This window comes from Melanostigma gelatinosum (assembly GCF_949748355.1).
Source record: "Melanostigma gelatinosum genome assembly, chromosome: 12".
In the NCBI taxonomy this organism is placed as follows: domain Eukaryota; kingdom Metazoa; phylum Chordata; class Actinopteri; order Perciformes; family Zoarcidae; genus Melanostigma; species Melanostigma gelatinosum.
The window spans coordinates 14832838-14843209 of NC_136645.1; the positions used below are offsets into that span (position 1 = coordinate 14832838).

General features: G+C 43.6%; 1 protein-coding gene across 1 annotated transcript; it reads right to left on the bottom strand.

The window, feature by feature from the left end:
- Positions 1–2456: 2456 nt before the first annotated feature.
- Positions 2457–9900, bottom strand: LOC306785742 (ras-related protein Rab-23-like; the record flags this gene model as incomplete). Its single annotated transcript, XM_079280197.1, has 9 exons — positions 9600–9900; positions 7833–7859; positions 7372–7563; positions 7200–7285; positions 6872–7028; positions 6689–6771; positions 6505–6597; positions 5651–5798; positions 2457–2505 (listed from the first exon to the last, which is right to left on the bottom strand). The coding sequence occupies exons 3-9, from the start codon at positions 7524–7526 to the stop codon at positions 2457–2459; spliced, it is 771 nt and encodes a 256-aa protein (XP_079136323.1). The 5' UTR covers positions 7527–7563; positions 7833–7859; positions 9600–9900.
- Positions 9901–10372: the final 472 nt, after the last annotated feature.

The following is a 10372-nucleotide window of genomic DNA, read 5'->3' on the forward strand; positions in this document are numbered from 1 at the left end:
AAGTTAAGAAGACCAAGGTCCAAACATGTAGGAGACAAGTCACATTCCTGGGTCGCACTCTCTCATCTAGCGGCCTGGCTGTAAGCACAGCCCACAGAGACAGCATTCTCCATCATGACAGACCTATCACCGTGGGACATATGCTGTCATTCCTGGGTCTAACAGGCTACTCTCGTAGTCACATTCCAGACTACACTGACCTCACCACCTGTCTCAGAAGCCTGCTCAAGGAACCAGGAACTAGGAACACCTCTGCCCCACTGGTGTGGACACAAGACGCTGAAGACGCGTTCACCAAACTCAAACAGACTTTGTCACATGCCTCGGCACTTCACGCTCCAGACTATTTACTCCCTTTCCACCTAGATGTTTCTGAACAAAAAGGAGGGATGGTAAATGCAGTTTTGTATCAGAAAAAAGGGGGAGAAAGAGTGGTACTCATGTATCACTCATCAAAACTGGACCCAGTTGAAGTTGGCCAATCCACCTGTACAAGACACATGGCGGCAATTGCAAAGGCGATCGAGAAAACATCCCACATTGTCATGTGCCACCCTCTGAAAATCCACACACATCATGGTGTGGCTGCATTCCTCCTCAGCAAAGAATTCACGTTCGGAGCTGCAAGAAAATCGAAAATTCAAAGAGAATGCACAAGACCACATATTGTCTATGAAACAGGAGGAATCAATATGGCGTCATCACTACAACAAGGACAAGGAGATCAACCACACAGCTGCGAAGCAAGAGCAATCATTGAAAACAAACTAAGGCCAGACCTGGGAAATACACCAATCCCAGGAGCAGAAATGTGGTTATACACGGATGGATGTTGCTACAAAGGAGATGACGGAAACACAGCATCCTATGCTGTGGTGAGACAATTCGAAGACATGGAACACACAATAGTAGCATCAGGTATCCTACCTCAACCAGCATCAGCACAACTGGCAGAAGTCGAAGCGCTCATACAAGCCTTGAAAATAGCAGAAGGAAAATCTGTAAACATCGTCACAGATTCTGCTTACGCACATGGAGCAGCTCACGTTGATGGGCCCATGTGGCGAAGAAGAGGATACACAACATCAATGGACGCACCCATCAAACACAAGAAGGAAATCATGGCACTGGTGGAAGCTATGAAGCTACCAAAAAGAGTGGCAATCATGAAATGCAAAGGACATGATGGCAAGGCAAAGACCAGAATAAGTGTGGGAAACGACAGGGCAGATGAAGCTGCTAAAGAAGTAGGAGGATACAGACCAAAACAGATGGTTCTGAAAATAGCCATACAAGAACCCGAAATCACTGAAGAAACACTGATTGAGATACAGAAGAAGGCTGGACCATACGAATGGTCTGAATGGCAAAGGAAAGGAGCAACAAAAGGAGAAAGTGGACTTTGGAGATCCCATGATGGCAGAGTGGTAGCACCAGTAGAATTGTGTGTCTCACTGATACCAGAGGCACATGGACCAACGCACGAAGGAAAGAAAGGAACATTACAAAGGGTGGAAGCACTGTGGTGGCACCCACGCATGGAAAGTATGGTGTACCTCTTCTGCGACGAATGCACCACCTGTGGGGATCACAATGTGAAGAAACCGTACAAAACACCTATGGGCTCTTATCCTGTACCATCAGCCTGCTTCCAAGACATCAGCATAGACTTTACTGACATGGGACATGATAACAGAGTACAAGGAAAAAGATACATTTTGGTAATGGTTGACAGATTCTCAAAGTGGGTAGAGGCAATCCCAACTAAAAAAGAAGACGCACAGACAGTAATAAAGTGGCTGCAAACAGAACTAATACCTCGCTATGGTGTTCCTAGATGCATAAGGTCCGATAATGGTTCACATTTCAGTAATAAGCATTTGCAGGAAGTGGAAGCCAGACTAGGAATCAGACATAGATATGGATCAGTGTATCATCCACAGTCACAAGGACTGGTAGAGAGGGCAAATCAGACGCTAAAATCAAAAATAGCAAAGACATGTGCGGCATCAAAGCTGACATGGGTTGAAGCCTTACCATTAGCTCTAATGGCAATGAGGAGCGCACAAGGAAATGAGACGCATCTTTCACCACATGAGTTAATGACAGGGAGGCAAATGCCTGGTCCTCCAAGAGACAGTAGTCATATTCCTGCTTTAGATGTGCAGCAAGTTGAAATGAAGGCATATATGACTGCGTTAATCACTCTCACGGAGGCTCTCTCCAAACAGGTCCAGCGGACCAGTGCAGCTGACCAGGAGGAAGTGAAAAATCTCATCCGAGTGGGTGACTGGGTCAGGGTCAAAGTTCACAAGAGAAAGTGGACTGACCCCAGGTGGACAGGGCCGTACGAAGTGAAGGAGGTTACTTCACACTCGGTCCAGGTCATAGGTAAATCAGGAGCACCTTGGCACCACCTGTCACATTGTGCCCCAGCATCTGAGCGTTCCAGACCCTTAGCAGAGGTCCGAGGTGATCTGGCGCAAAATGGAGTGTGAGTGTAATCTGTTGGGGAGAACGGACATCCAGCCACAGGGGATTCATCCCCCAGCCACCTGGAAAGACATGGGGATAGGTAAAAGAACTGGGTGGGTTCTAATGGGTTTGGGTGTGGCATTTGTGATATTCTTGACTGTGGGATTGAAAATGGGGGACAAAACAGTGAACAAACCAGCTAGTGGAAACTATGACTGTCTGCCAGAGGCAATGCCAAATCTGACAAGGTTTGAGAGTCATCCAAGCTTCAATCTGACAACAAGCGGCGAGGATGTGAACAAAACTCAAAACGACCTCGAGAGAGGGAAGGTTAGGCAAAAAAGAGATGCCTCAGAACCGGCATACAAGCCACCACCAAAAGCGTGTCGTGCATATCTGACCTTAAACTACACCCAGGGGAGCAAAACCGTTTTTACTTTTGATTTGTGTGATGTGATTAACTGTGGAAGAAGACCAAGAGCATGGAGAGGTCGTGCTGTGTATTTGTGTGCTGACAATGCCATAGTCAACAGATGTGAGAATTACGTGAACGTCCCGTCCATAGCGTTTTGTCGTTCCTGGGGGGCGGTAACAAAGTACACAGGGCGGTGGAAGCCAACAATGCGAGGGGAGAGTCCGAGAAGGACCTTATGGGACAAAATAGACTTCCAACGAGACTTTTCAGCAACAGCCAATCCCTTATCTCTGTCTCTGAACAACGTCACCAAAAGCAGCACAGGAAAAAACATAATATGGTTCGCCCTATTAGTGGACGTCCCAGGCAAAGACCCGAGAGTAGGAATTCAAATAAACATAATTCCGCACAGACAACCGCCACCACCAGACCCACCTACTGTCTTATCAGAAGACTTTTCTAAATGGACTCCCCAACAGGTGATCCAATTAGCTACAGGACAAGGAAGCGACAATGTTTGGTTAAATTGGATTGTTGATAATGCTATAAAAAACAAAATGAGTGGCTGTGTAGCTTGTGCTGCAGCTAGACCAGCTATGTTCACCGAACCAGCACCACTATATCCTGAATCTGACCCAACAGGATACGCGTGCATGACAAAAATGACTAAAATGGCTACTCCACCACATTGCACTACTCTGGCATCCATATTCCCACCGATTGACAACCAAACTGCAGTAGGTTATTTCAAAGCTTACAAAGGACTAGGATCCAGATATGTCTGTTACCATTTCACCAACGATAGAGCTCAAATCCACCTAGGTAGTGTGCCAGAAGACTGGTGCAACATGACACGACCAGGCTCAGAGATAGGTTCTTGGGCTAGGGGAGGGCTATTCTACTACTGTGGGGGTCTGCGCTTATTCACTAACATACCACCATCTACAATAGGAGTCTGTGCTATGGTGAGGCTGGCAATGCCACTTACCTTAGTGGGAGACAAAATAATACAGGAGCAAAACAAAGTACAAAGCCTGACCCAACGCAGACGCAGACATATCTTAGCTAAAAGAGCAGCTGAAGCTGAGTTCAGCCTGGACAGAGGTCCAACCTACATAGATGCTATCGGAGTGCCCAGAGGAGTGCCTAATGAATACAAATTGGTAGACCAAATTGCAGCAGGTTTTGAGAGTGTCGCAAGTATTATTCCATGGATAACTGTGAATAAAAATGTTGATCGTATCAATTATGTGCATTACAATGTTCTTCGTTTGGCTAATCATACTAGGGATGCAATAGAGGGTCTGGCTGAGCAGCTGGCCCCTACTTCTTTGATTACTGTACAAAACAGAATGGCTTTGGACATGTTGCTTGCTGAAAAAGGAGGTGTTTGCTCAATGTTTGGAGACCTGTGTTGCACTGTCATCCCCAACAATACTGCGCCGGACGGTTCAGTCACAAAAGCACTGAATAGTCTGAGGGCACTGTCAAACGAAATGCAGGAAGCATCAGGTGTGAACAATCCATTTGGAGATTGGATGGAAAACATGTTTGGAAAATGGAAGCACCTGATCTTGTCAATAGCAGTGTCAGTGGGTGTGTTCATTGCAATATTGGTCTCATGTGGATGTTGTATAATACCCTGTATTCGTTCTTTGGTTGGCCGTCTCATCACCACTGCCCTCTCCAAGGAACCATTACCACCCCCTCCTTATGGAGCTTACCCAGTATGGGAAGAGCAGAACAGCCTGGTAGGGTCAGGAGAGGCAGAGGAAGACACCAGCGTGTGAACAGGGTAGGAAAGTAAAGAAAGTGACGTCCTTCAGACGTCAAGAGAGGGATTTGTTGATAAAATTAGCTTATATATAGTTTTAATCAGCAATTAGCTCATATACAGCTTAATCAGCAGCTAGTTTATATGCAGCTTTAAGTAGCAACTAGCTTATATACAGTTTGATCAGCAATTAGCTCATATACAGTTTAATCAACAGCTAGCTTATATACAGCTTAATCAGCAACTAGCTTATATATACAGTTTAATTAATCACTAGTATATTTGTAGTTTTAATAACCATTATCTTATGCAGCACTATTAACCACTTATACAGTGCTCACAACACAGCAAGGCCAGAGAGAAGCAGGTGAAAGGTTACTTATTTAACTGCGTCACAAAGAACAGGCAGCCATCTTTTAGAAAGATAAGACAGTGAGATTCAAGCGAGGGCCAACGCCCAGCTGAGCCCGGCTTTCTCCACACACTCTTTCTTAGGACCTCTCACCTCAAAATCTCACTCACACTGATGGAAACCAACGCCTATTGGGAGGGGCCAAAGGTGAATGGACATTCACGGCTTCCAACCAAGCGTAATACACGGCATAAACGTGATACGTTTGCATCTTTGACTTTGACTAATGTATCAAGGGGGCGGACCCCATATATTAAGGATCATGCTGATGTGTTGAAGTGTGTCTAATGGTGGAACTCTGCGAGTGAAGCTATTAGTGACCCGTGCACGTATTACTGCAGGGCTGAATAACTTTGTTCGATAAATAAACCTATTGCTTTTGATTTAACTATACGCCTCTGAGAGCTTCTGTTTCATTCTTAAACCTGCTCTAAGTGTGAAAAACAGCTACAACACATTTTTTCACAACAGAACCCTGGCGGCAGAGTTTTGTACATACTGGAGCCTGTCCAGGGTTTTGTTGGGTACCCCGAACAGGACACCATTGCAGTAGTCCAAGCGGGAGGTGACAAACGCATGGACCAGGGTTTCAGCAACAGACTCCGAGAGTGACGGTCGGAGTCTGGCAATGTTCCGGAGATGGAAAAAGGCAGTTTTGGTGACGGACTTGATGTGGGACTTGAAGGAAAGGGTGGAGTCCAGGATGACACCCAGGTTGCGGACTTCAGGAGATGGGGAGATGGAGCAGCCGTCATATATGTGTATATATATATATATGTGTATATATATATATGTGTATATATATAGATCTATATAGATCTATATATATATATATATATATATATAGTTCTATATATATATATATATACACAGCAAAATTGGTAGTTTTAATTGGTGTTCATTTTCCAGTGTCAAATATTTTGACAACCTGGGTTTTGTGTATCGGCCAATACCGAGTACCGATCTGATACCAGTGTTATTAATTAACTGTATGCTTCACTGTGTGGAAGTTCCTATGATCATTATTTTATGTCGAAGGCAAAATCAGGCTTGACTTAAACATTGCTTTCCTAACTTTAAAAAACAAAATTTGACGAATAAATACCTGGATAAAAATGTACTGAATTGTTATTTTTCAGTGTGGGTTTAGCACAAAGGCAGTAAAACTGCCTGTGCCAAAGCACACTGTATATAATCCATCGGCAGGGGCGGACTGGGGGGAAAAAGTGGCCCGGGAGTTACTGTCAGACCGGCCCACTCAATACACGGCGCGCTGCCCACTCAATGCACGGTTTTTGCAGCAGCTCACTCTTTTCTGCAACACCGTCTATGACTACGACACAATTTATGAGTAACATCACTGTAGCGAAGTAATACAACTTAAACTGTAGCATAAAAAAAAAGAAAATGATTTAGAGGACTCCTCACCTATTTTATTGCTTGTTGTATGCAGCACCTCGGTCTCTTCTGCCATTTGCTGTTTGAGTCGCTGGAGATACTTCTCAGCTAAGTACTTAAAAACTACAAAAGAGAACAGAGATGTAATACTCGTGTTACCCAGAGTGAGACGGCTTCACCTGCTTATTAGACTCGTTAACTCTCAGTGACCTACCCTCGTTGACATTGAGGTCCTCTTTTACTGAAGCTCGGTAAAATCTCAGCTTGAGCCTTTTAGCCAAAGCTTCGGCCTCCTCGCTGCAAGTAAAGACAATACACAGTTATTACCATTTGTCCTGAACACTCACTTGCTTTACTGCTCAAGTAGGATTATTAGAATAAAGCAGCTACTGCTTACTTTTTTATAACGGTCTCTTCCAGGAGGTCAATTTTGTTCTGCACTAGAACTGTGGGAATATCTCCGATCTCGGCCTCCAACTTCTCCCTCCAGCTGTCGATGGCCTGAAACGACTCCCTGTCCGTGGTGGAGAAGGCTAGCACACACGCTTGGGCACCTGGAATGCAACAAGACAACACACCAACCGTTCATGTTTTTAAGCTTCTGTTTCTTTCAGCTGAAAGATAGCGGTGCTATGTGCGCCAGAGCATGTGCTTTGGTTGAATGCCGTGCTCGGTCAGTGGCCCGAGGCAGCAGTGTTGTGTTTGTCACGGTGGTGGGGTCTTACCACGGTAGTAGGCCTTAGTAATAGCGTCAAACTCCTCCTGCCCGGCGGTGTCCCACAGCATTAGTCGGACCTCTTCGTCATTCACGCTAAAACAAAGAGCGGGCAGTGAGGGACGGTACACACTGTTGGCAACATCTGAAAGAGGAAAGTAAACCTCGGAGAAGTTGCTTACATGATCTGCCTTTCCAGGAAGTCCACTCCGATGGTCTTCTTGTAGTCCTTGGTGAAGACGCCCTTGCAGTACCGTTGGATCATACTGGACTTGCAAACAGCCCCGTTGCCGACCACGACCACCTTGATGGCCACTTCCATGTCCTCCTCCAACATGGTGGTGACGTGTGGCTGCTGTACTCACTTCCACTGCCTGGGTAGTTTCAGTGATGTGACACAAACACATAAACCAACTGAAAGTGTAAAATAAACCAAACATTAATGTACGGCACATGTTTAGATGCTGGAAGTCAAACACACTCTTGTCTGGTTTACATTTGAAGCTTTGTGTCAGTGACAGGAAGCAGATGTGCTCATCTTTGAGTGTAACGGTTAGTCATGTAGCTGATTTACTGAAACTGATGGTTAAATTTGGTTTATAATCAGAAACGTCCCGCACTCTGTTTGTAAAAAAATACTTACTGAAAAGCTTTAATTTTCAATCAGACCCTATAATTAAACAAAAACAAAAAACAAAGAGTTCAGACACAGAAAACACTCAAAGATGTGACTTTGGCCACAATGAATGTTGAGCTTGTATTACAGTGTGAGCTCTCTTTTCTCCATGAACTAACATGACTTCTACAAGTTATAAGAGAAACAGTTACAATCACACTCCGTCCTTTCATCTCGACGCTTCAGCTTTAACTAGACACCAAACTGAACCAAGTCAACAGCAAACTGATTCAGATTAAATTGGTTAGATAAAGGTGGTAATTAAGTAATCAACTTTTATTAGGAAACATATTAGCAGACAAATCAGTCGGATGAGTCAATAACATGAAACCTAAGCTATTTCTTGCCCAAAATGTAGAAGATACATTTACATTACAAGTTAACTGTTTTTTAAAAATGTATCGATGTTTTTCAATTATTCTTTTTGTATACATTATGACAAAATCTCAAATAACCAGAGCTCAGCAAATGCTTCTTATGTTTGGTCAACAGTCAAAACTCTGAAAGCATAAACACAACGATATGATTGGAGAGGTAGTTCCCTCTAGTGAAGGGCTTTACATACACGATGACTGGACTCATCCTTTAAACTCTTAACTGTTGTAAATGTGACTAGTTATGCGTCTGCAGCGACTGTGCGACGTGTTTACCCTTCCATTAGCGCCGAGAGCAGCAGACTCCACATAGCAACTGGGTCTTCCACAGTTATGTGTGTGTGTGTGTGTGTGTGTGTGTGTGTCTGTAGCTGCTGAGTGCGATGCTAAACAGTATTGTGGGAAAGCTGTTCCCGGTGGATACTGGCAGCCTACTGTGTGACAGCCTGTCTGGATTTGAGTCACAATATGTATTGCAGTCAAGAGCCAACCACATTGTTCATCAACTTTGAGCTGTATGACGCAGCAGTTGTTTTAATATGCAGGGCTGGAAATAAAAACGGCCTGCTCTTCACAAAAGGTTTGATGTCTACTTGTTAATGAGTTAACAGCTAAATTTCACCTGGAAGTCTCTTCAATTGATCTGATTTATGTTTAGTGAGGACTCAAGACCATTTCTATAAAGGTTGAAAAAAATCAGATTTCTCACACAATAAATTGTAAAATACCTGAGAGTGCCAGCTGTCCATTACCATCAACTCCAGTATAATAAACATCAATCAAACATTTAAACAAGTAGTTTTCCATACCTGCACAGAGAACTATTCTCTTTAGTGCGTGTCTTCTGGTTATCATATTCATACCTGAGACTATTACCCCTTTCATACTACATGTCTTGAAGACATGACAGAGTATCTGAAACACACTTAGCATGGCAGCAGAGTATCCTATGCATTAAACTACACGTATAAATGACCTCTGTTAAGTATGTGGAAGGTAATACACCTCCCCTCTGGAACAGTGAGTCATCTTCACAGACACTAAACTCGGGCCTAAAGGCGGGGGCACCGTTAAAGCCATAGAGAGGATACAATTACTGTAGTGCCATTAAGATGTAACTGCTCCTTTCTGTTGAGGGTTACTGCTACTGCAGGTGGTGTTTACAAAGTCTGTGAGGAGAGTTAAGTCTGCAGTCTGCTTTTAATTCTGCTTCATTCCCTCAAATCAGAATCCCTTGGTCGTGATATGACTTGTTGAATAGCTGACAGGAGAGTCTCCAGGTACCAAGCAGCTGCTCGTTAAAGCCTTAAAGCTGAGTGCTGGTGAGTAAGGATGTGAAGCAGAGTAGACAATCGCTTACCTTTAGAACCACTTTCCAACTCATCCGGTGTCCGCCAACATTAGATGAGCTAACCAGACACTTAACCCGCAATCACATATCTCCAGCCTTCCTCCGCTCTTCTCTGTGGTATGTGCTAAGGTTACCTAGCTTAGGTTAGCCACTAAAAGAGAAAATAACCGTCTGCTTATCTATCTTATATCTATCTTATGACTACAGAGACGTGACGTTTAATCAACGTGTACAACTAAATACAATCCGTGACATTTACGGGAAGACAACGCATTGCTATCTATCTATTCGCGAGCCTTCGTTCCAGCTAACTGCGTGCGCAATGAGAGCAGCTAACCAGGCTAGCTGGCTAATATTTGTTGCTAAGCAGCAGTGTCAAGAGTTTCTTCTTCTACTACTTCTTGATGCTTTTTACCGCATGAAAAACAACGAAATATAGCATTACCGCCACCAACTGGTACAAAGTGTGGTTACACCTCTAAACACTGAACGTAAACATGTATAAATAGTATCAATACTGATGCATTAATGCGTAAAACATTGCATTTTGATATCCTAGATGAAGCTAATGTAGTTTTAAGTAATTTATATACTGTTAAGTATCTAAATCAAGCTCATCATGGTTTTTAATCAAACATCTTCATATGAAATATTGATTTCTAATATTTATTGTCGAGTAGAAATTACAGTAATTCCCTCTGAAATGCATGAAGTAGTATAGCAATTACAAAGTATAGTATTAAGTATAAAAATAAAGTACTTGCACTTGAGTAAACGTACAT